This window comes from Netta rufina (genome assembly GCF_964035555.1).
Source record: "Netta rufina genome assembly, chromosome: Z".
Classification (NCBI taxonomy): domain Eukaryota; kingdom Metazoa; phylum Chordata; class Aves; order Anseriformes; family Anatidae; genus Netta; species Netta rufina.
The window spans coordinates 60,148,443-60,174,990 of record NC_140126.1 but is presented as its reverse complement, the minus strand read 5'-3'; the positions used below and the strand labels follow the sequence as shown (position 1 = coordinate 60,174,990).

Genomic DNA, 26,548 nt, shown 5'->3' with positions numbered 1-26,548 from the left:
TCATCCCTCATGCTCTACCCAACAGAATAAGTGATTTCTATTTCTGGATGGAGCTTTTTTTTTTTTTTTTCTTCTAAATCCATATGAATTCAATTTCCAGAAATTTAACATTATATCTCAAAAAATAATATTATTATTTATAATAATATATAATATTAATTAATATTACATCGAAAAAAAATATGTTGAGGTTGTTTAGGCTCAAGTAAAATAAAATTACAAGCTTTCTAATTCAGAGCTGGTGGAAGAAGCTCTACAAAACCCACAGCATAAACACAGATATAAATAAAAGCAATGGGATCTCATTTGACATGTGAGTTAGCAGCAAAGTTACTTTTTAGGGTGATGTTCTGCCTTTATTTCATGTCTGTTCACTAATCTCAGCTTTCAGAGAAAACATAAATAGAGCAATCAATAAACTGCAATATTTGTATCTAGAAAACCAAAGAAACCAACCCAAATCTGAATACGAACTGTAATACAGTAAAACCAGTTAATGCTAACATGAGGCTAAGACTTATGTCATGATGGATATGTTTCACTTCTCTTTAACAACCTAACGAAAACTATACAGTCCCATCCATTTCTGTCAGTGTCATATATGGGCACACAAATCTTAAGTGAATTCTCTACTTTATCTTATACAAAACCAAACCAAAACAAACAAACAAACAAACAAACAACACAAATAATGACAACAAAACCCCACACCTTGGTCTAGGTAGCAGAGTCATAAATCTGCCTGTTGGCTTTGTATATGATCAGTTCCCCAATTTCAGGAAACATTTTAAATGTCAGTGGGCAGAATGCTATTGATTAGGTGGACAACTAGAAAGCCAAGGAGTTCCAATTAAAATGGAAATCCTGTAGAATCTGTTTAGCTTGTTGAGCAGAGTGGCACAACTCAAGTGCCTTCATTCTTTTTCATTAATCAAACAGCTGGTTTGACAGAAATGGCAAAATGGAAGTGTACTCACACTCTGTAGATAGAACAATGCTGGAAAATGTCTTCTAGAAGGTAAACAAGGTGCACAAATGACATAGATTTTGATATGTAAGGGTAAAGGAGGAAAAGAAACTCATCATATTGGACAGTTGAAATTAGGGTGTATTAGGGTATATAGCGGTAGATACAGAGTCCAAGAGCTTCCTACAGAAAGGTGGCACACAGGAGGCTGCTGTGTTGAAATAGAGGGAGTTCTTGATGTGTGAAAGAAAGCTGGTTTACAGAGACTACAGAATACATTCTCAGAACCAGCTGAATATTCTTGACAATTGTACAAAATATCGAAAGAAAAGTAATTGGCTTTGGGAAAGAGTGGCAATCATTCAGCAAGCTAATTAATGTTTCCCCTGTCCTGAGTACAGTTCTGCTTCTCCACATACTCTGCATTTAAATTACCTCCCACTATATTTGGTGACCTTGGACCATATTCAGTATAATAGCATGCAAAGTAACGTGGTGCTACTGTGAAATAAATTGTCACATATTTCAGACAAAGAAAGTTTCACGAGAAGCAGACAAAATACAGACAGTGGTAGAATTTCCTTTGGAAAACATTAAAGGCCATTAAATGACATATAGGAAAGAGTAAAAGATCTAGTAGATGATGAGAGGGATGCAGAAGTGTCTACCAACAATTATTATTTTTTTTTTTAAAGTTTATTTTGCACTTTTGCCAGCTGCTTCTAATAAACTTTTCTTGTCTGCTTTGTTGTTCATGTAACCTATTCTGGAAATGATTAGCGGGCTGAGTGGGTGAGTCAGTTATTGAGGAGCAGTAGTTAAAACAATGGCTGGAAAATTTACATTCTGCATGACAGAAGAGTTGCTTCATTAGTGCAGAATGTGTGCTAAGAATTAGTGCTTTGTGACTAATTTACTATTGATTTTCTAAGGTAGAATTCAAACAACTCATAAATTAGAGAACAGGATTTGAGGACAGTGTATTGGAGATAAAGCCTAAAATGCTGGATTCAAGCAATGGACTATTCACTGTTTTTCTTCCAGAGAAAGGATTAGGAATTACTATAAATACCGGTGATGCCAATTCATTAATCATTCAGCAGCTGGCATATGAAAGAAGTACAATTTATAACACAGTTTGGGATATATTAGCAAATCCAGCATTTTAAAAATCCTAGAACTTGAGTAATTGCTTTTATGAAAAGAAGTTGAAATATTGCAGAATAGCTTGAAACACATTTATTTGTACTCACAGACTATTACTTTACATGACAGAAAAATAAACACAAAGAGGCAGTACCTCAAATACTCAAACAATTTGAGTATGTTTATATAATAGAATATTAAGTAGTTTTTTTTTTTTTTAATTCAACTTGCAGCCAGAGTTGAGACATTTATGAAACATACTGAAAACAGTAAATGAGGTAAAGAAAATATGCAAAAGTATCCATTACTGAATATATATATATATATATATAAACTCTTTAAAATACATTAATAATTAAATTAATTTTGCAGTTGTGCTGAAATGGCACCAGTGAAGATTGACATGCCCTCTTTCTGAACTTTCTGCAACTATGATTTCCACAAGCTTTTAAAAGCTCATTGTGGTCCATTAGTTTGGAAGGACTCAGCCAGAACACGCCACTTTTCTGTATCTCTTCCTCATCTGCAGTTCTTCTAAAGGAAAATTGAAAACAGCAAACTGCCAAGAAATCTGTTCAACCAAGAACTTCAGGATTGTGGAGAAAAAGTAGAACAATGTATGTAGCTCAGATGAAGCAGCCAAAGTCTGCTTTTGCTTTTTTACTTAAAGTACAGACATCCTGTCAGCTGCTTAACGTTGTATGATGAACAAGGATGATGTATTACAGAGATTCTCAAACTGGGCATGCTGTTTGCCACCATCACCAGCAATGACATTACTATGCCAACAAGAGCATGAACTCCTATGTTTTTGTTGAGCTCCAGTCATGCAGTGCAGAAAGAAAGCCCCACCTGTCTCTCACGTGGTGCTATGTCTAGGTGCCTTGGTAAATTCTCTGCACTGAGGACTATGCACTGCTCCTAATGGTCTTAAAATTTTGGAACCTACACGTGTACCTCAACCCCAATCTGCAAAGTCCAGCCAGGTAAGGCTTTCTGCTTCACAAACACCAAGTGCTGCCAAACGGCATGAACTTTAGAACAAATGAAAAATACCCAGTTTTGTTTGTTTTCCCTGTTTGTACAGAGAAAACACATTGACATCAGCCAGAAACGGATTTCCTTCACTGCCTCTCCACAAAGAGCTAAGAGCTGGCTCATGACTCTGTAGCTTACTTACATTACAGGGATTTTCATTTTGCACAGTTGGAACTAGAAGAAAAAAAAAAAAAAAAAAAAAAACTTAAGCTAAAAGTTAGAGCCAAAAAGAATTTAGAAGATCCATAAGAAAGAATTAATTTACTGCAGCAATTTGTATTACTGCCTGTTGAACTCTATTTTTAGGTGGTGAGATCTTCTTAGGTGCCTGGATTAAGTTACAGGATTCTGAATGGCAGAAAGGACTGTGATCAAGATACCACAGTGAGAGCAATCATTCTAAATGAGCTTGGCTGGTTCAAGTCATAAGAGAGTGGGAAAAACAAAACAAAACAAAAAAACAACAACAATAAAACCCAACAATATTTAGAATTCAATATGCACTTAAAATACTGGATGGAAGGAGGAGTATTATGATTATCCATTCCATGTGTGTGAAAAGAAGTAAGTTCTTAAAGATCTGGAGAAGCTGTTGTTAAGGGAAATCTGAACTGTGACAATGACAAACCAGAAGTTATGTCTGGGGGCTCTTTTAGTGCAAGTTCTAAATTTAACAGTATCTGATAATTAAGTGTTCCTCTACGCCATGTTGAAATTAAGTTCATCAGAAAACATTGCATAAATTAAATTGTGTAGGCTACTAGAAATAGACTTTGAATTTTCAGTGCAAAACTATAGGTAGATATTAAAATGAAAGTTGAAAATTCACAGGAAATGAAATATCTCAACAAATTTGTCATAAAGTGCTTAAAATAAAAGGTTTTGGAAAGTTAAGGGGCATGGTATTAGACAAGCTCTGTTATTCTGCTGTGTGCACAGGAATGTTTGAAAGATTCCCTGACAATGATAACGTTCAGCCTGGTATTAACACTTGAGCTAATTTTTTGTTCACTTGGAACAACATTTGTTCGTGTGTACCTCACATCATAAAGCTGAAGCCACAGCATTCCTGTCTGATTTTGTGTACTTGCTGGTGTGCAATGCCTGCATTTTCTTACTAAGCGTGCAAACACATTTTATACATAGCAATTATCTGCTTTGTTCAGCACTGACCGTAATTCCAACCACCCCAACAGATGCATTCTTTCTTCAAATTTCTAATATATGGAAAACATCTTTCCCTTTTGCCTTTGTTCTTCTGCTAAATGGTAGTAATGAAGGTTACTAAATAATATGTTGAGTTGAATGAAAGGAAAATGAATTTAATTTTTGAAGTCAGAGATAATAACTTTACTGCAAAAAGCCCCTACAGCTTTTACACACAAAAGTCATTACATTGATAAGTCTGTATACATCAGTAGGTTGCAACAACCTCTTTAGTAAAGGCCAGGGAATGCAATATTAGGATTTGTGAGAATATGTCATTTTCTGATTAACGCTGATGTCAAATTTGAGGATAGATTATGCAAAACAGATCTGGAGTCACAGTAACACCACGCTTATTTTTGTCTCTGGTTAGCCGGTTACAGGAGTGGAAAGTTTAAGTGTCTGACGGGATCCTGCAATAGTAATGTTAGTGAGTATATGCCCATTCCTCTTTAACGAAACCAACTTTTATGGATGGAAAGCTTGTTATACAGCAAAGTACAGATCTGTCTGTGGGCACTGCACCCAGACACACGGTGATGAAGAAAACCAGGTGGATTGCTGTGAGGAGGTCAGGCGTCCTGAAGGAGAATCGGCACCGTGCGTGGGACGGGAGGAGATGCTCACAGGACTTGCACTTCTGCAAATGAATGATGATGCTACCGAGGTCCACCTTGTACACCGGCACACAACAAAAAGGTTAATATAAATACAATTTAATTTGTTTAATTTGCAAGATCACAGCAAAATGCTTGTTAGTGGGGGTAACCGTGGTTGCCTAGAGAGGTTTTTCGGTGACGGGAGTTAGACGTCCATTGAGGCCAGGTTACGACAGCTGGGGAGAAGAGGACTGAGCGCTCTTGAGGCCTCTCCCAGCTGTTTCGTCTTCACCTCTTTGCTCCGCAGGGCCTTCCAGAAGGATCTGGAAGGGCGCAGCGTGCTCCAAGCAGACCCTGCCAGGCGGTCTGGGCAAGCCATGCCCGGCTCTGGCGGCGGGGCTGCAGCCCGCCTCCCTCCTGCCGGCACACGGGCTTTCAACCAACTTTCACACACGCGTCTCAGTCTCACAGTAGAAACGCAGAAACCATTTTTTTTATTGGAAATTTTACACTTGGCGGAGCCTCGGCGCAACTTGTGGCTGCGCCGCGATGGGAACGGGGACGGGGATGGGGACGGGGACGGGGACGGGGATGGGGACGGGGATGGGGACGCGCCGCGGGCCGCCCCTCACGGTCCGGCGCTGCCCAGGCAGCGGCAGAGCGGCGCCGCCCACGCCCTCTCTCATTGGCTACTTCCCCCGCCCTTCAGCGGGCCCCGCCTCTCTTTTCCTTTCGATTGGTCGGGAGGGCTGCCAATCTCCCTCCACACGGGCGGGAGGTGCCACAACGAGCCCCGCCCTCCATCCCGCCCGCCCGGTGCCGGGGCCGCGGCGGGGCCGGGGCCGGGGGCCATTTTCTGCCACCGCCTACCCCGGGGGGGGGAGAGTGGGTGTCTCCGCCTCGCCGGTGAGTCTCCCGCCGCGAGCTGCCTGCTTTATTTTTAATAATAATAATAATAATAATTTTTTTTTTTCCTCATTTTCCTCTGAAACGTTCCCTGCGAGCGCTGCTCGGCGTGCGGCGGAGGCTGCCCGTGGGCGCAGCGGAGGGGCTGAAGGACGGAGCGGGGGTCCCGGGCAGGGCTGCGGGGGGGGGAGTCCCCACAGCTGGGGCTTGCTGCTTTGCAAGAGAAAGCAGGAGCCTTTTTTTTTTTTTTTTTCTTCATTATTATTATTAAGTGAATTTTAAGAGGCGTCCTGCTGCCCGCAGCATCCTCCTCCTCCTCCTCCTCCTCTCGGTTTCTTCTCCACGCAGGAGTTTCAACAAGTGAAACAGCAGCCGCAGAGGGAATAAGCGGTATCGGATGTTGCGGCTCTGAAATAAGAGAAATAAGCTGGTGAACGGCGGAGGGGTCGTTAGCAGGAGCTGGCTTTCAGCTAAAGAAGCGAGCCTCTTGTCTTGCTACTCGTGCTTCCGAAACAGACTGGTTTGCTAATAAAATGTAAGTGAATTTCTGCGTCTAGAGTGCCAGTTCTGATACAGCGACGCGCGTGCAGCTCCGATGCAGTCACCCCCTCTCTGTCCTGCGTGGCCAGGATGAAGGTTTTAGAGATTAGTTAGGAGATGCAACCTGTGCGTGCCGAAGACTTGCAGGCACGGTCCTAATAAACCTTTCTGAAGTTGCTCTTCCCCGCAAGAAAAACTACTGAACCTGCAAAAGAGCTCTTTCCCATCCACTTAACAGGGCTGAGCTTACTGACAGTGCTAACTTCTTCACTTTTCAGCAGTCATGAGGCTTCTGTAAATAAACAGGTTTAACAGAGTTGATAGAGTGTATCAAAACTACCGTGTACCTGCGAAGTTATGTCCTACGCAAATAATGCTGTTTATGCTTCTAAAATGACTACACTGGGTGGTTTAAAGGTTCGAAGTGTGAAAGTGCTACGAGTGTTTGTAGCATCCTTATTTTCGTCTTAAAGATGAGCTTTAACAAAGAAAATGTTATAAAGGCCCCCAGTGTTTAGGATAAATTTCATTTTGTTCGGGCTTTGAGATAACAATAGATCAAATGTGAGGAATAGGGAAGTGGTAGTTGTTACTTTTCTCAAGTATCGTGCAATGACACAAAACGTCTCTACGAAGAATGAGGTATTGATAAGCTGTATTAACTGTCTGATTTATATTAATAAATCAAGCTGGCTAATGCAACCTTTTCAATCTGTTTAAACAAGAAATACCTATATGCTTTATTTATTTATTTATTTTTCTTTGGTCTTTATTTTTAACTGGTTGTTTTGAAGTGGCTGTGGGTAGTAAATCAGTTGAGGACACAGACAAACCGCAGGAGGAAGGAGTTTTAAGGGGTGTCGTTAACCAGTTGAAGCTCACTGGCTCAACCAGAACCTAACTGCAGGAGTTTTTGCTCAGTCCTACCCAACCCGCAGTTGCCAGGAGCTGATGCAGAGCTTAGAGGGGGAGTGGCTCAGTGGTTTTCCGTGGCTGACTCGTTAGATTAGCTTAAACGGATCATGATACGTGAGAGTTATTTAGCAGTGAAACAGGGTGGGATATTCTCAAGGAGAATCCAGCCTGGAAGGATAGGCAGAAGCATTAAGAACTGCAACGTGCTGTTTGCTTTGTCTCTGGGCCTTTAACATTCTTCTGAAATGTTTTGAGACTTCGATGGGATCGGTCTTTACCTTTCAGTAAATTGCGGAAAAGTAAGTTTTATCCGATTGTCTTACTTTCTTGCAAACCTTAATTTGAAGACTGTTGGCAGTGCAGATGCTTTGACTCTCTCAGTGCTGCTGCAGAACCAGTGCAGTGAAATCAATCTGCTGTTTGTGAGTGTGTTTTTCTATGCTTAGTTCTGACTAGCATCCTAGATAATATCACTGGGATTCTGGGAACTTGTGTGCTGCAATTGAAATAAGTCAGTGAAGGAAAAAAAAAAAAGTGTGTTTATTTAAGTTAAGTATTAGCATAAGTAAAAGCACGATAGTTTGTTTGTTTTGTTATTTTAAATAAGTGAAAAGTTAGGAGAATAGGTAGAATACCAGTCTGTACTGTACGAGTGGTTATGATTTTGATTACTTACCTTTCTGAAAGCACTAGTTTTAAATGGATTTCTGAAACTTCTAGTAAGTAGCAGAGTGCTCATCTGTATTCAGAAAACACAGAGGAATGCTTTATGATCTTCCCTTTAACCTCACCACCCTCTTCAGCTTCTAACGTACCAAGGCTTTTTAAGTAAAAAGTTATTTTAAAATCTGTTGATAATGTAATGTAATTTTCCAGGCGTGGATTTTTATTTTTTTTTCAGACTACAGGGGTGTAATTTCTGGGGTGGCAGTTCATGCCCTTTGTCAATGTTACCTTCAAGTATTAAGCCAGTGCGAATGTGGAATATAAGAATGGAAGGTAGCGTCCTTTCCAGTGGTACAAAAATCCAGCAGTGTCCTCTGACAAGCTGGGCCTGGATTTCATGGTGAAGCATGTGGTTTGTCACACTGAAATTTCTATATTTATTTATTGAGTGTTTCTGGGAAGCCAGTAAACTATGTACAGCAACAGTAAGTAGGTGAACCGGTCACAGGTAACAGTACGGTCTGGGTGGCAATTAGCCTATGGAGGTCTATGAACATTTTCTCTTTGAAAGATGCCTTAAGTTGATTGTGAAATGTTGAAATTATGTGGAGTGCTTGGTCTGATTTGATGTCTGGCTGCTGGGAGAGTCCTCCTCTTTGCTGCCAGGTGTTTCTTCTCCTTGCTCATTCCTGCCTGCTCTGTTTTGTACCTCTTCCCTTGCTCTGCCTCTTTCTCTTGTATCCTGAGTTAATTCAGCTGCCGTTCGATAGTGAGTTTGTGTACTTTCTGCTTGGCTAGTGAACTTAATGGCTTTACAGCAGGCTTTAAGTTCAGAGTCTGTTGTGAATTAAGCAGTTAAAGCAGCAGGTACCTGTGGCCAGATGCAGCAGGAGAGGAGAGCCTTCATGCTGAGCCATTGTACTGCCTATCTGTATTTTCCAAAACAGTTTCAGACCTGGATTATCTGTACTGTGAAAGACTGTCCGTACTTAAAACTGACCTGTTTTTGGTTTGGTTCTTTGAGCTTGAGGTGTTAATTAGCCAGTAAGTGTTCATCTGCTGTGTTTGGAAGGCTGTGTAGAGTATATTTTTGTAGAAAACTGCTGTAGTTCTTTGGAGGTAGGGGCTTCTTGGCAGATTATCTTTGTGATGCTAGAACTTGTGATTTAGTCCAGGGTATGACCCACCTCTGCGGCCTAGAAGACAGTACTGTTGAAAAAATGTGTTGTTTTGCACAGAAAATCTCTGAAGTACTATTTTGACTTCAGACACTAAACAATTTCCATTTTAGGTCTTTATATTTGGACTTACATGGAGCAGCTAGCGTTTCTATATGGAAAAATACGGAAGGCTTTTATGTTCAACAGCTTTTTAATGTAATGATACAAAGTAGTTTTATAAAGGTTTGCTTTAGAGGAGTTCCAATATCTTAAAATGGAGTTGGTAATTATTTTCAAATGATGATGAAACTGTTGATGTCAGTTTCCATGTAGATGATGTCCATGTAAATGGAGATATCTTAGAATAATAACTGCGCAGTATTGACAGGAAGATGCAGTGATGTTGTAGAGATTGCAGTCCAGGGGCCTCATAAGAATCATTGGAGGTGTGATACTCCAGCCTGAATCTGTATTTTCTTACTTGTTTTACACTGACTCGGAAAAATAGCATGTTACACTGGTGGGACGTTTAAAAAAAAAAAAAAAAAAAAGGAAGTCCAGTAAAAAATATTGGGCCATTTTTTCTCTTCAAGGTTGCCTCGAACTAATGATACTGATTGTAGTATTCTAGGAGCAGGTTCTCAGGAGCAGGTTATGAAACTTGCACTTTTTACTTCTGTTCAAAATTTTCTTTAAAGCGGTTGAGCATTTCTAAATCCGGAGAGATAACAAGTGGTGCAACTTGAGTTTACAGGTAACAGTAACTGGGTTGAGGTGAATAGTATCTACAGTCGACTGGAAGACCAAATGATTAAATTTATTTTCAGCTTTTACCAAACAGAGATAAGTATCTCTGACTTCCAGAAGTGCCCCTTTGATGTTTGTTTTAAATTTTCTGACTTTCAGCTCTAAGAATGGTCTATTGATAGTACTTGAAATGTTCTTCCAAAAACCTTTAGTCTGCTTTCTAAAGAGATAAGACGTCTTAAGGTTAAAAAAAAAGAAAAAAGTTTTTTAATTAAAAAAAAAAAAACAAACTTTATTTTTAAAAAGTTTTAAGAAATGACACACATTGCTGCCTTAGATTTGCAAGAGTTAGTCTTTTGTTCCCCTTGTAAAGTAGACGACATTGTTATGAATGAATTAAGTTACTGATGAGTAAGTTTCCATTATGTTGAGGTTGCTTTTAGACAGTGCTATCCAAGAAATGTGTAATGATACAGTAATTAGCAATTTTGATGCAGTTTATTGTTAGCTGGAGAAAAATTGCCAGGAGAAATTGTTTGGAAATGGGTTTTTGTTTTTTCAAAACTCCAACTTGAAAACTACCAAGTAAGTAGTATATATGGAAATTACATACTGAATGTTTCAGTACTTTATCTTTGAGTTGTCTAGAGATTTCGTCTTCTGTGATCTGGAAAATTAAGAAATAATATTCTTAAGTCAAAATCAGATTGGATACGTTCATGTGAGTTATGCAATGAACTTTTTAACATTTATTTTTAGGGTCTGAATGTGGCAGTTTGGGATTTGGGGGCCTTGATAAACAACTGTCAAAGTGGTGTAATACCAATATTATGAGTGTGTGTTTGAATGAAAACTACAGTTATAATTGAATTTATTTGTAATAAAAGCTGTAGGAATATCAACTCTAGTTTTATGGGTCACATGAAGATCATGTGAAGATATGAATTTCTCTCAAGGGAATAAAATAAAAATACCACTGTTATTTTTAAATAAAAATGTGTGTATTTAAATAAAAATACCACTAGATTATTTTCAGTTTAAATAAACAATGAATCCTAGCAAATTGTGTATCAATTTAGAGCTATTCTTCCTTTTAGATACCATCACAAGAATTTTTGGAGCTTAGAAGCTCTTAGAAAAGTTTCTAAGATAGAAGAAGATTAAGTTTCAAGGGCTCTTCAGCTGTGAATCTTTCGGCTGTAAATTTGAAATTTCACAGATGTCCTCTATTGTATGGAGACATGTTTATAAAAATGAAGGAAAATGATGCAGTCATCCCTGGTCTAGGCTAGAAAGAAGAGTTTAATCTTTTCATAATGTGTAAAAACAATACTGTGAATAGTTTACTAGATATTTGAATGGTGTTTTGATTGCCTTACAAGGGAGCTCTCAGTATGATCTAGATTTCTGACATGTAGTATGTAGTAATGTAAAAAATTACTTTTTTTTTTTTGTACTGTTAAGTACTTATGAAGGAGTTTTGTTGAGTAAAATTCTGCTATTCTGTCTGTCCATGTGTACTTGTAACATTTAGGTGAAGACTGAAAATTGAACAGGACTGTTCTTTGTTTGAAATAAGGGCTACTGAGTGGGTGGATTATTTCATAAAAGCTGTATGTAATGTTAGAGAAACACTGCGGGAAATCAGAGGCATTAGAAACTTTCTCTGTGCATTTCTGGAAGGTGTGCGGAGAAGCTTTGCTGCTGGACTAATGCAAACGCCAAAAAAAACCACAACAACCATGAGACTATAGTGGAAGTACTGTGAACCAAGAAGTCTGAGGGACTAGCAAAACTGAAGACATGAAAATGGTAGCGGCTTGGGTGATTTGTGTAAATGCTTTGCACTTAAACATGAAGTGCTTTTTAAAGTCTTTTTGTTTCATGGAGTCTTTTCTTTTTTCTCCCTAGCTCTTCTGCTACTGTATGCTTTTTCTAAAACTGGAGGAAAATGTTAGTGTACCAGCACAGATACAGGATCTTGCAATTATGCATTATTTTACGTAGTTTAATTTAATCTGATGATACTTAAAGGAAGAGTGACAGTTGTATGCTTCATTTAACTTTGTTATTTCCTGACTGGGAAATATTTTTAGCAGCTTTGGTGTTCACTTAATATTTTTCTTAAAGAGTAGATCTGGAGCATAGAAACTTTCTGGATGCTTTTTTCCTTTTAAAGGTGATCTGTGTATCTGAGAAAGAACGTTCTGGCATACACCTCAGATAAGCTTGCATGTGATTAGAGTGGTGCTGCTGCAGCACCTGTAATCTAGGGATGTCTGACTCTTTTCTGGGTGTAGGCTCTTCCTGTGTGTCAATCCCCATATTAGAATTTTAATTTTAGCAACGTGACACGGTTGTGATTAGACTTTGACCCTAGAAATGACTTGGAGCAGTGTTTTCTTATGTCATGTTCTGTTGAGTGTGGCTGTGCAAGATAATAGAAACACCCCTGTGGTGATAAAATATAATGGCACCTTCAAGTTGTTAGGCCAGCTGGCTCCCTTGAGTGAATCTGAGATTTTTCTTTTTGACCTGTACATGTGAAAGAAATTGTTTGAGTGTTACTGTGATATCTTTGGTAGCGGTGCAACCTGAAGGGCTTATGGTCGTTTCCAGTGAACTTGAAAAATGTGAACTTTAAGTACAAGTGATAAGGAAATTTGATTTTTTTTTTTTTTGTAGCCTTATTTATTATGTAGCCTTATTTCCCTTTTTCTCATAAATGTTGTTGAAATGCTTTGAGGTTATGAATACTGATTCAAGGATAAAAAGATTAGGAGGACTTAAAATTTCTCCAGTGTAGGTTCAGGGAAAGATCGTTTTGCTTCACAGACTTTCTGTACCAGCATGTTTGCTTAATATATGATGTGTTCCTTTTGGGTGGTGTGTGAACTTGGAACAACAGCAGCAAAGCTGCTGACTATACTGAGTGTATAATGCAACAAAAGACAGACCTTTTCTTTTTTTTTTTTTTTTTTTAACTCATCCATTTATTCACCATGTGTATAGTATTACAGTGTTTTGTTTCAGTACCCTTTCTTCGAACTGTTTTCTTTTGATGTTTAAGTGCATACTTGTAAGTAGTTCAAAGGTCGCGATCTGTCAGAAGAAAAAAAAAAACAGAACTTTCCCACAGTGAATTCATTTGGAAGTGAGATACTTGCTCGTTTCCAGTTTTTCTGAGTCTAATTCTTACGGAATTTTCAGTATTCTGGGTTCTTCTGATTACCCTACTGCAAAACATGAATTTTTAAAAAAACAAACGAATATAGTGGTGAGTTGAGGCTCATTTTAATGCACACGTCCATGTAGTTCCATGAAATCATTCAGCTTTTTGTGTATGTAGACTTCAGTTTGGTAGAATGTGTGCAAAACAAGCGTTTAAACAAGCTGCGTTTTCTGAGTTGGAAACGCTGTGTTGATTTTGTGAGCAAGCAAATCAGAAATGCACAAAACAATTCTGTAGAGTAAAAATGTTCTCTCAAGGAAATATTTGACGAGAAGGCTGAGAACTATCACAAAATGGTCATCTAACTTTAGACAGTAGAGTCTTTAGGGAATGGTCTTTGTAATCCTTGCCTTGACTTTGGTGAACAAGAATTTAATCACCTATTGTATTTAGAAATAACATTATTGAAGTTGTAACATCAAGAGCAAAAAGTTTGAAAGAAGTAACATGTAGATAAACCATAACAACAGGTTCCAGTCATGGTGCAGAGCACAGAGCCAAACCCTCTTTTAGTGGGAATAACTATTGGAGTTTCAGAGTTGGTATGGCCATACCAGCATGGTGGCTAATCTAGTTTTGCTATTAAGTTTTGCGTTTGACCTCATACTTCAGCTGATGTAAAGCAGTATGGCATAAGCTTGTAATTCTCTGTGTACCCAGAAAATACAGTTGCTCTTATATGCTTCTCCCTTAAAATGGGGATTTTGTTTCAGGATGACTTTACTCGAGTATTACAGCTAAAATTATATTTATTGGGTTGATTTGACCATGTGTTCTCAATCTAAGCAGTATATTGACAGTATATATTGACCAGAAGCCTGCCTGTCTTTTACTGTCAATTTTAATTTCTGTCTCTAGAACTGAATCCTAGATTGCTTTTATACTTCAGCAGGTATAAGGTGTATGACTGTTTTCTGTCAGCTGAAACATGTATCTAGCTATTGTTTTCACTGCTCTTGCTTGTCTTTACCACTCCTTTCTTTGCTTTTTAGGTGATCTCTTTACAATGCTTGGGAATATCTGTTAAATTCCATAAAATAATGAGCTAATAGAGGGTTTATTTATTTAACTTCACATTTCTACAACTGTTAATTGCTTCCTTACAGTCACATTTCACCTTCTATCTTCCATCTATAGGAATTGAAGACTTAATTTGTAGCTAATAGCTATTTTTTCTTGCTGTGTAATACAGTTGTGATTTTTTTGTTGTTATTAATGGCATACAAGCCTCATATATTACGTAGAGTCTTTGAAAAAGTCTTCTGGGTTTTCTCTAACAGTTTGCTAAGACTGATGTGATTAACCCCATAACGTGCTTTATATGTATTCTACATCAGGACTATTTGAATGCCAAAGTAATTGCAAATGCTGCATATATTTCCTTTTAGTGCTTTTCCTCTAAAAGGAGCATTGTGATGAAGAAGAGAGATTAGCATAAGCAGCATTATTCTTTCATAGGTAAGTACAATATAAATAAATACAAACAAACCCATTAATGTCTTTTGTATTTGTAGATATTTCATAAAATGTTAGATAAAGGTAGATATTTCATAGGTATAAAGGTAGATATTTCATAAAATGTTGTACAGGAACTTATGTGATGAAAGTTGAGGTGATCTCCTTATGTCAAATTAACTGCAGATTATTTTATTAGCAAGTATTGTATCCTGAAGAAACTGATAGGAATGCCTAAGTGTCTTCCTTCTGACGTAGTGTGCTAAAAATGTAATGAGCTTATTATGTTCATTTAGCAGAAATCTGATAAAAGGTGGTAATTTCAGTTTATATAAAGAAGCATACCCATAGTGTAACTGGAATATCTGTTGGTTCAGTAGCAGAAGATGGAATTACATAAATTACCATGTAATAGATTCATTTTTGGAAGCTGAAATATGTGTTAGTGTGGTTTAGTTTAGTAGTTAGTGTGGTTTCATGCATTGTTTCCTTAAATTTCTGTGAAGTTCTCAATAAAGCATTACTTAAACATTGTGAGAATTTTTTAATTTTTTTAGGAAATAATTCAGTAAGCAGCTTATTTAGTATATACTCTTATTATATGGAATTTTATTAGTTTTATTCTTGCTGTATGGTTTGCTCACAAAATGCTAGTACAATTTATGAAACAAATTATTTTGATAATCTTGAATATAAGCACAAGTATTTATCCCATGAAACCATCATAACTTACCTTTTTGATTTTTGGTTCCTTGTTTTTTAAAATGATGTCTGGCAAAATCTGTGTGTGGATACAAAAAAAATTTGGAAGTAGATGTTCCTTAAATTGAAAACTCTGTGGTAGACTATTTCTACTGAAAGCTCTTGCTGCTTTAGAAAAGCAGTTACTCACCTTCATTTTTTTGGAATGTCACATATCTGAAAGACATGAACATTGTTTTTGTACGTGTATTTGTTATCTGTGACAACGTGTCGACAGTGGATAGCTGCAGGGTAGCTTCCATGAGAAGAGGCCTGGGGCTGCCCTGTCTGTACTGGACACAGTTGCTCCATCCAGTGCCAGTGACCCTACCAGAGGACACAGCTGAGCCCAGCAGCCGCGTGTGTGTGCCCCTCTGGGAAATCATGTTTTAAAACGTGCAAAAACTGCTATGCAGCAGCTGAGGAAGATTGGAGTGGGAGAAATGTGAGAGAAACCGCCCAGCAGTCACCGAGAGGGTGGACAGCAAGTGCAGAAGGAGGGCAGGAGGCACTCCAGGCACAGAGCAGTTCTGCGTGGGCTCCTCTCCACGGGCTGCAGCTCCGGCCCGGGGCCTGCTCCTGCGGGGGCTCTCCATGGGCCGCAGCCTCCTCCAGGCCACATCCACCTGCTCCACCGGGGGCTCCTCCACCCATGGGGGGGCTGCAGCGTGGAGATCTGCTCCATGTGGGACCCATGGGCTGCAGGGGGACAGCCTGCTCCACCAGGGACCTCTCCCTGCGCAGCCCGCAGGGGAACTGCTGGTCGGTGCTCTGGGGGGAGCAGCCATCCACCCGTGGGGGACCCGTGCTGGAGCAATTTGCTCCAGGGTAATGGATCCCATAGTATGGAGCCATGTGGGAGCAGAAGAGCTGCTGCCTGTTGGTGGGGCCCATAGTGGAGCAGAGGAAAAATGTGAGGAGGAGAGTAGCAGAGAGGAGCTGCTGTGCACTGACCACAGCACCCTTTCCCCAGCCCCTTGCACTGCTCAGGGTGTGGGGTGAGGTGTTAGAGGAGTTGAGAACAAATGTGTGAAATTGGGCCTGGGAAGAGTAGGGGCAGGAGGTAGTTATTTTTATTTCTCACCACCTTAGTTCACTTTTAGTTGTCTATAAATTAATTTTGCGCAAGTCGTATCTTTTGTCTGTGATGGTAATTGGTAAGCGGTTAGAGAATCACAGAATAGCTTGGGCAGGGATGGAGTCAGCTTTCCCTGCAGTGGCCCAGGCCGTGCTGTGCTCTGCACGTGTAGCTCAGACAGCCCAGGTATCACAGCAGTGTTTGGTCTGTTGCTGAGCAGTGCTGGCACAGCATCAGGACTCTGTCCAACCCCCACCAAGGCTGTAGGGCAGGAGGCTGGGAGGGGACGTGGCCATGGCAGCTTGCCTAAACTGACCAAAGGGACGTTCCATGCCGTAATAGTGTCACACTCCGCAATAAGTTGTGGGAAAGGCAAAAGAGAGGGGGCTCTCATTATGAAGATGTCTGTCCCCTCAAACAACCGCTATGCATATCAAGGCCCTGCTTTCCAGGACGTGGCTGAACCCTGCTTGTTGATGGGAAGTAGAGAGTAACTTATTTTCTCTCAGTGCTTCCGTGTGGCCTTTGCTTATTTTTTCCCACTTCCTTTCCCATCTCAACCTGTGAGCTTTTTTAAAGTTATTTTCCAGCATACTTTCTTCTCCCCTTTTCTGAGGAGGGGGAGTGAAGCAGTGGTTATGGTGGAGTTCAGCTGCCCAGCTGGGTACAACCACCACAACTGGAAGAGATCTTTAAAGATCATATATCCCAACCCCTCCTCTGAGTGATGGGGATGGTGGGGAGGAGGGGCAAACACTAGTTTGATGTCCACAGCTAAGCTATTGGCATTTTGATAACTAGATGCATAGCAGAAGTGTGTTATTTTACTGGGGAAAAAGAATCCTAAGAATCCTGTTAACTCAGAAATCAGACTTAGATCTTTTCAGGTTTACCTGCATGACCAGTCTCTATTGTGAAACCTGTTGGTATCACTGATGTGAACGATTACTGACTGTCTAGCTTTTCACTGTTCTGAGATGATTCTTTCAAGCACTTGGTAGGGTGAAGATTTTGGTATGTGAAAAATAATGCCAGGAAATTTGGCCTTCCCCTACTATTTAGATTATCAAAGCACTATGTTAGTACTGTGCAATTTTTATTTACTTATTTTATTTTACTATTTTGAGTTGGCAATTGTATGCTGAGCTTAAGGCTTCTACTTGCCATGAAGGCTGTATGTATTTACTCAAAAATTCTAGGTTTGCCGTGCTAGTTCTCAGTGGAGAACCAGTAAAATATGGAACACAAGTCTTTTTTTTTTTTTTCTTTTCATTTGCTGATTAAAAGATCTATATATTCTGCTGTGTCAAATGTACTGACCTTCTTTCCAAGTAATAAATAGTTCACTTAAAGTCCTGCCTTAAGATACTCCATTTCTGGTTTCCTTATTTCTTAACTAGCTTTGTAGCACAGTGGGTGAGGAAACAATGGGTAATGTTTCCTCTTTAGTTCTTCAAGGTCACTGGCTTGGAACGTTGCTTTAGGATATCTAACAATACTCGAGCCTGCAAGAGTACATTGCAGCCAAATGTGCCTGTATTATTATTTCTCTTAAATGCATCTACTTGTATTATACCTCTACATTTATTACTTACTATCATACTTTTCCATTGCATTAGGCTTTTCTAATTGGATTGGAACCCCTATTTGTGTTTCTGGGAACAAGTCTTTCATTCCCCTTTGATAGTAATCACGTTTCTTCACCAAATAAATTTGCTTGCGCTTCATTGTTCAGCAGATTGTTTAGTCAGCTCTTGATTAGTGATTTTTTTAAACATCATCTGCTAAAAACTATTATGTGAATATCCCTGATACAGCAGATGCAGTTATTCGGGTGGTTATTCATATTCTTTTTATGACTTTTTCTCTGCTGGCTCTTTGATTTTTATGACACAGTAATAAGCTGAAATGTGTGTAATAATAATTCTATTTCATGATAGTTGAGTTTAAGAAATTACAGCATCTTCCCTTCAAACCAGTGAAAATAAGCTCCTGGTGACCATCTTTAACAAAGGCTGTATAAATGGCACTAGGTACATTATTTTTTTCAGAGGATGTTTTGTTCTTCTGCCATGTATTCTCAATATTGAGGAAACTGTAGCAAAATAATTCTGAACAGGTATTTAAATCTCCCAGAAGTTTTGGCTCTGTAGTAGCTAATCTTCTCAATTTTGTTTTTTTAAACCACTGTTGTCAAATAGAAAAAAACAGTCACTATTCTTACGGGCCAGATAAAGCTGAAAGCTTTCTTTAATTCTTTATTGCAGTAGTAAGCTAACATGCATTTTCTGAAAAAAAAAAAAAAAAGTTGGAATTGGTGTCTGGGAAATGATGCTAAATGGTGGATGGGGGGAGTATGAAAGCAAATGTATGACCTAATTAAATGGGGCAGGAGAGAATAAATATTTTGAGTAAATACATTTTCAGGTTCCACAAGTTACTGAATGAATTGTAGTGTCCTTGTCGTAAGTGTATAAATCATGAATCTCAAACTATGAAACTCAGAAAAGGTAAAGGAATCATTTTCACTTTGAGTGTCTTTCAGTAACTATGTAGCTTAAGCATTTCCTTTGGTAAATAGATACTACTTGGGGAAAAAATCAGAACTGAACTGTTGTCTCTTGCAGAGCTGGCATGAGATGCAACGAATGTTTAAATAGCAATTTTAGGTCTGTTCACAGAGTCAGGAAGTAGTTTTATAGGGTATTTCTTTAGGGAAAAAATCTGTTGTATAGAGCCTTGAGATTTTTTTAGCTCATCTCAGTTGCACCAATATCTGTAGCAGTTGTGTGCTGGAAACAGACTTTTAACTATGCTTCACAGAAGATCTGTGAAGCAAATGTTGTTGCATTTTAAGTGTATGGCAGATTAAAGGAAGATGTAACTTTGTACAAGGATTTTACTGTTTTGAATAACTTTGTTTTTCTTTAACAGAGTTCTTGTAAATGCTAGTAAGTATTGCTGGTTGCGTACATTTTGGAGATACGTTTTGCTGCAGATACTATCAAGGGGAAAAGAAACAAGAACAACTTTGCAAATGGGATGAATGCGCTGTTGTTGACTGCTTCCTGACAGTAACCAGCTGGGCACTCTGCTAGTGATGTTCGCATTCTCACACCATCTAACTGGAGTTTGCTTATACTGATTTTGAAAAGAGGAAGAAATCAAAGTGGAGTACCGTAAACTTGACATGGATAATAAAAAAAAAGACAAGGACAAGCCAGATGAAAGAATCCCACGGACTTCTGGGAGGTCTGGCCATATTCCACGTGGAACTGGTTCAAGTTCAGGAGTGTTAATGGTTGGACCTAACTTCAGAGTTGGCAAGAAAATTGGAGGCGGTAACTTTGGAGAATTACGATTAGGTAAGATGACTGTTCTGTATTTCAACTTTCATTATTCAAAGCCATGTGTGTAGGCTAGGCATGAAGATACCTTCATGATATCCACACCATACAGCTCTTCAAACTACTTGCAAGCTTCAGATATGTTCATTTTGCCTCGTAGCTCTCTTCTGGGTTGAACCCTAGTCCATATAAGCTCTATTACATATTAAGACTCAATGCAGCGGGAGACTTTCCAGGGCTAATAACATTTCATAACTGTGTGCAATGCTGTCCCATGTTCAGTCAGTTGTCTCTTCTAAGGTGGTGGTAATGCTTTCATAGTTACCATATTTTGCTCTCTATCCTGACTTCCAGAAGCAGCTTATTCAGATGTATTTGAAGCTAAATGTATATGAGTCTTAATAATGTGTTAAGAATGTCTCTTGGAAGACGGCGTAGCACGCACTCCAGAAGGTTTAACAACAGCAAGCTGTTGGATCCCTTGGTTTCCTTTTCACCAGTAACAGTGTAGTGAGGCTAAACAGTAAGCTGCTGTTAATTAGGGTCAGTCAGACTGGGTCTGGAGTTTTGGAGAAGGAAGCGGGGGGAGGTGGTGCTGGATATCTTACCATCAATAAAAAAGTACACAATGGACACGATGGGTGGTTTTGAAAGAGAAGATACCAATTTATTTTTGGGCACTTACATTTCCATGATGACAGCATGGCTGTCCAGGGTTTTTAAGATATGGAAATTTTGTATGTATTAACTAACGTAACTGAACAGTTAATGGCAAGAATTTGCTCCAATATTTATGGAAGACTTGTCTTAATGCTGTTTTTGAAGGTTAAAAGGGACTTGTTCAGGTGTGGGGCATATGAGAGTAGGGTGGGCTATGTTGTTGTTGCGTTTCTGTTGGTATTCTGTTTTTGGTAAAACTACTTATTGTGCTGCAGAAAGATAATAGAAACTGGTTTTTGTATAGTGCTGTCGGGGGCACTATACTCTGTGTCAGAATGCAAATAAGATGAGCACAGTAATGCTGTAGAGGAATGAAAGAGTATTACTGTACCTCTTAATGAGGACACTGAATTTAAAACAGTCTCAGTAAGAGGCACTGTAGTTATTCCAGCAGCAATTACATGAAATTGCTATATATGTGCCTCTGAAAATCAGAAGTCAGGCAGGAGCTCTGTTTTGAATTTGTCTTAAACTTTTCTAAACTCTCTTTGAATGATTACTTTTCACTTAAACCTCTCAATGAAATAAAAGAAACCAATACAATTAATATGTCACATTTACTGCTGAAGGTAACTATAAAATAATCAAGTTGAATATTTTCTTGTCCATTATCTTGGTGTGGTCGCAGCATGCAAAATTGGTTATCTATTTCAGATTATTATCATATTATCTATTTTGGTTACAGCAGATACAGAGTGAAATCATCCATTTCTTTTTAAAAGAAGTAATATTGAAGTGGCTAAAAATTAGTGTGATAGTGAAATAAATTGTGCATACTGGTAAAAGAAATGGGGGGAAGAGTATTCTGTCCTTCCATCTGCAAAGTGCGCCAGGCTTTTTTTTAAACATCTTATTTGTTCCATACATTGATTCTTCAAGCCCTAATTTATTAGGGGTAAGATGTTTTAATTAATAATTAACTGCTTAAAGCGACAGCTAAGATTGGTATTACAGATAGATTTTTAACTTCTTACTTTCTACTGTAGTAATGCATACGGAAAAATAACTTAAAGCAGGCATCCCTCCGTTGTTGTGTACAAAGATGTACGCAAGCAGTTAATTTGTTTTGTGGACTTCATCAAACTTGAATATGTTTGGCATGTGGCTTAAGGTCCAGTCTTCAGCCATACAGGAGGAATAAAGTTGTTAGAGTGATGAAGATGTGCTTCAGAAAGTAAGAAATTCAGTTGCAGCTTAGTAGCCATTGCGGTACTACTTCTTCCTGAGAAGAAAGGAATTGCCACTGTTCTGTGGTTTGTTGTGGTTAACGTGGTAAATTGGCTGCATGTCAAATCAGTAATGTTACTGTAAGAATGTTGCAAACTTGGTGAAATAGCTGAAATTTTGTCTCAATGAAAGTGCCACTTAAAACACTATGTGCAACCATTGAGTTGCAAAGGACTAAATTGTTTTGAATATTGAGCTGTTAATCTTAAAACTTTCCTTAGCTGTAGTTAAGATAAGTTTTCTTTTATTGTCCCACCAGTCTTATGTTCCTGCTGGTTGTGATCTATTACATGTTACCTTCTTCTGTGCTTTCAGAGATATCAGAAGTGTCAAATGTGATGTCCTACATTTTTTGAGATGATTGCATTGATTCGCTGTATTCAAAGTTACAATATCCCTTCTAATGTTTCTTCAGAATGATAAACCTGTCTGCACTCACTCCCCTGGGGTACTGGATTTGTTAACTAATCTAGTAAATGACAGGAATATCTAGTTAGACTGAATGAGCATGTTCCCTGCAAGGCTTTTTTAAACTGTCTTCAATATAGTAATACAATGCAAAAACACAGAGACAGATTCAAAGTATTATTTTAAAACAAACAAGCACAATCATAAAATACGTATTTTAGGTACCTGGGATGTCTGCTGTAGTCCCTGGACAGATCATTGAATCATGATAGATCATTTGCTTGGTAATCAGGTTAGGGTACATCCTTCAGGTAGCTTGCTTTTTGTAAATTTGATCCTGTAACAGACACACGATTTTATAGTTATTTTTTTTTTTTTTTTTTTACTGCTTTGCAAGAGTAGTGTATTTTTAAAAATAAGGACTAGAGCTGAGATCAATCTCTTATTATAAACGTAATTATCTTTACCTTTTTGGTTTGGTCCATTTCTTTCTTTTCCTGTTCATTTTTTTTTTTTTTTTTAATAAAACCAAGCTAAATACGTCAAGTTTGGACACTAGTAATGTTACAGAGAAAAACATAGGGTTGTCTTTAAAATAGTACACACTGGAATCATTTGAATCCTGTAGGGAAATTAGAAGTGTCAGAAGTGATTACTTTTTTTTTTTTCTCCCTTACCTAATACTTTTCAGTTTTACACCTTTTGTAGCTTTAGTGTTACAGTCATTGCATAAAATTTTGAAGTAATGGTGATTAGAAATCCAGTTGCAGAATTGCTTTTAAAACAGCAGATGCATTTTCCAAATGCATTTCCAAGTATTTAACTTGGCAATAATGTTCTTGCCATCTTCGTCTTAAGTCTGAGTTTAGTAATATGCAGAAGTGGGGTGCTGGAGGGGAGAAGGGAAGGGGGATGGAAGCCCTTATCAATTCTATGTTGTTAGAATGTAATGTTGCAAAACTATATAACAATTTTAGAAAAAAAAAATAGTTTTCAGCAATGAATCTGAAAACATAAAATATCAAATTTGATTTAGATACTAGAAAAGGTTGAAAATTGGTACATTACTGTAAGAATGTTGCAAATGTGGTGAAATAGCTGAAATTTTGTCTCAATGACTTCTGACACTATTCAAAAACCAAGTTCTTCTTGAAGTATGGCATAACAGTAAAAAAACCTGCATTTTTAAAATGATTACCAGAATATTTATTCTCTTTGACGAGTAGTTCCAAAGAATCTTAAGCGAGGTTTAAATGTGATTTTCCTTGATTAAGGAAACAGTACCAGATTCTGTTAATTTTTTTTTTGTAACTGAAGATTGTTTAATTTGCCTTTCCTTTTTTTAGCCTGTGCTTTTAGTTACAATTCTTGAAGTGTATATAATTTATCTTTAATTGGTAGGCTTAAATCTTGAAATAAGATGATTTATTTTACTCAGATGTGTATAGTAATGATATGTTCATCATGTAGACTTGTTCCATTTATCTTCTCTGTTCTCGGGATACCCAAAGCATTTGTAAGACATGTTGAAAATGTTTAAGTGTTTATGCTCTTTTATTTATTTATTTATTTTGTTTCATATAGTCCTCCTATTGTAATTTTAAAAACAATAACAAAAAACCTCTGAAACCTTACTAAATTATTATTTCTTTTTTCTTTTTTTTTTTTTCTTTTTTTTTTTTTACTTTTGAGTAAGACATTTATGGCAGAGTAACCCTGTGTTTTTTACTGTGAACTATAGTGAAAATTATCACAGAAATTGTGTGTTTCTGTAATTCAGACCAAAAATCTTATACTTTCTAAACTATAAACAAGTTCCTAAGACTTGTTGTGAGTTTAAATTGCTATTCATACTTTGCTTGTAAAGGTCCTCTGTTATTTTAACGCTGTTAAAGCCCAAGTTGTTTGTTTGCTGAGCGTGTCATCTGTGATTTTCTGATGAGTTCTTGACAAGTAATTTACTTTAATTGCTAAGGAAAGTAGTCATAAGTTTGCTGTGTTTTATGAGGATAGTTTTTGGCAGAATAGATCTCCCACAGCTCTGTGTTTTTATGAACTGTCACTGCTGAAGTCTCACGTTCTTGTTTTTGTTGTTTTTTGTTTTGTTTTGTTTTCAAGGAAACAATTTATACACAAATGAACATGTGGCAATTAAGTTGGTAAGTTAATACTTTTTTGTTAAGATTTGGGATGAAAAACTAATCAGGATTTTCCTTACAATATACAATGACTTTTTTCCTTAATTGAAATCATTAATACTTTTGTATGTTTTCATAGTAGTTAGATGAAAGTAGTTAGTCGTAGTTGTAATTATATGCTTTGGCCATATTGAATAAAGCCAGTGTTAATTGTCACTATTCTGAGAGCTAAATCAACGTCTTTGAAGTCAGTGATTGACTCCTGCTTCAGCAGTCTGCTCAGTGGTTCTCCTAATAGAGTATTTTCTCTTGCCACAAGTAGGTAAAAGCCAAATTTACTGCAAATCTGATATCAGATGACTACAAAAAGCTCCAGAAATTCTACAGAATGTCCTTAGTTTAACACTCTTATTCTAGCAACAAACTGTTTTTCATCTGTTGTCATTGATACTTGCACTTCTGATTTGGTAGGCTTTTTATTTGTAATGGTGTGTCAAAAGTTCCCTTTCACTTACAAATATGTAAAACTTACGTATTTGTTAACATGATATTGTTCTGTTTTTTTCTGCATCTTTCATTAGAACTATTCAACTTACTTCATGTTTTGCTTCTGAACTCATTTTAACTTTTAGGTAAATGTCTGTTTTCATAACCAATGTATTTCAAGACAGAATTAATTTGTTTACTTTTTGTCCTTTAATTATTTTGGGGACTGCTGTATATTTCTTGTTGCTACAGTAGAACAGAATGCTTTTCACAGCGTAGAGTGGTGAAATTTGGGTTCTGTAAAGAGGAAGACAAGTTATGGAAACAGAGAAATAGATGGCTTAAAACTGGAAGCCTAAAAAGTACTACATGTTTATATAATCCATGAAAAATGTGTGTACAACTATCCACTGTTTAGAAAAATATGATTAGAATAATAATTATTAGAAAATAATTCTTTCAGGAGTAGTTACAGATTTAAAAACAGCCAGGTTATACTTCAGAAGAGTAATGCTGGATGCAATTCAAAGGGTGTTCATCGTGTTTGCATTATATCTGATCTAAATTCACTTTGTTTTAAAACAATCTTGAAGTGATTTTTTAATGTCTGGTGAAACTTGGAAGGTGTTCTGAGAACTCCTCTAGTTAAAAACTACTTACTGTAGAGCACATTCAGAAACAGTTTGCAAGAGAGTGATATTTTGAAGCATTAATTGCATGATATTGAGTGAGAAAACTTTTTAATCTGCTCAGTGATAAAACCGTTTTTATTACTTACGTAGTTTTTTTTGCTGAATTTTTGCTTTTCTGCTGTTTTGCTTCTCCTGCTGGAGAGCGTGCCAGGACTCTGTAACGGTTAGGGAGGTTGTACACCTGCTTGTGGTATACGTTCCTTTCCCTTTATAAACATTAGTCTAACAGCTTAGCATTTATTCACTTTTTGTGTTTTGCGAGCAGTCATCAGGTCTGTGCTCTTTGTTTTGTTAGCTTAATTAAGGTGCTCATAACTTCCTCTTCCTTTTAGTAATTATCTGTACCCATTGTAGTTTACTGAATGAGATAATTTGAATAATGTATGTATTCTAGTTTGAACAGCAGCTGGTGGAAGGATATGGTTGTAATACTTCCTACGCTATACCAAAATTGTATTTTAATTCCTTATGGTAGCATCACGCTATTTACTTACTGGTTTATTGTGAGCAACTGGTAGAAGAATCTGTCTTCTCCTATGCCAGATGTTTTGTATGTAAATGTAACCATATACCTTGTTCAAAAATGATAGTGTGAGTTACTCCTGAAGGCTTGCTGGGTATCTGTTACTGATGTTTAAACTAAATGGATTTTATGACTATTGTTTTGACCTCAAATTTTTCAGTGTGTTTAATATTTTTGCTCCTGTGCAGTGTACAAATATGTTCTTGTTCATGATACTTCTGGTAGTTTAGGGAATACTTGTGAAAGAAAAAAGTTTAAACTATGTAAATTTCTTCTTATGACCCTTAGGCCTCACACAGATACTCATTTTAATTTATGAAGTTTATATAAAGTGGGTATTTATTGTCCTAAGACAGCTACTTTCAGGATCTTAATGCTTATAATCCATTTTCTTTCATTTGACCTTTATTTTGTTGGACAGGTACTCAAGACTGAAAGACCAGAACTGCCCCCTTTTTTTTTGAATTGGAACAAGAATGTTAAGAATGGGTTTTGTGCTGGCTAACTGCATGTTTCTGCTGTTCGAGTAGTATGCAGACTAATACCTTTTGATGAGGTAGTTCTGCAATTACATTGCTATTTGGTGTACTGTAAATAGTAGCAATTCCTAG

The 26,548-nt window shown here is 37.6% G+C and overlaps 1 protein-coding gene across 1 annotated transcript in view; it reads left to right on the top strand.

Moving 5' to 3' along the window:
• Positions 1 to 5,834: 5,834 nt before the first annotated feature.
• The window catches only part of CSNK1G3 (casein kinase 1 gamma 3), a 72,011-nt gene continuing 51,297 nt past the window's right edge, over positions 5,835 to 26,548 (top strand). Inside the window, exons 1-5 of the mRNA XM_084305782.1 lie at positions 5,835 to 5,862; positions 6,211 to 6,397; positions 14,511 to 14,580; positions 19,331 to 19,761; positions 24,217 to 24,257. Of these exons, the coding sequence (XP_084161908.1) occupies positions 19,587 to 19,761; positions 24,217 to 24,257 (216 nt within the window). The 5' untranslated portion in view covers positions 5,835 to 5,862; positions 6,211 to 6,397; positions 14,511 to 14,580; positions 19,331 to 19,586. The remainder of the gene's footprint in view (positions 5,863 to 6,210; positions 6,398 to 14,510; positions 14,581 to 19,330; positions 19,762 to 24,216; positions 24,258 to 26,548) is intronic.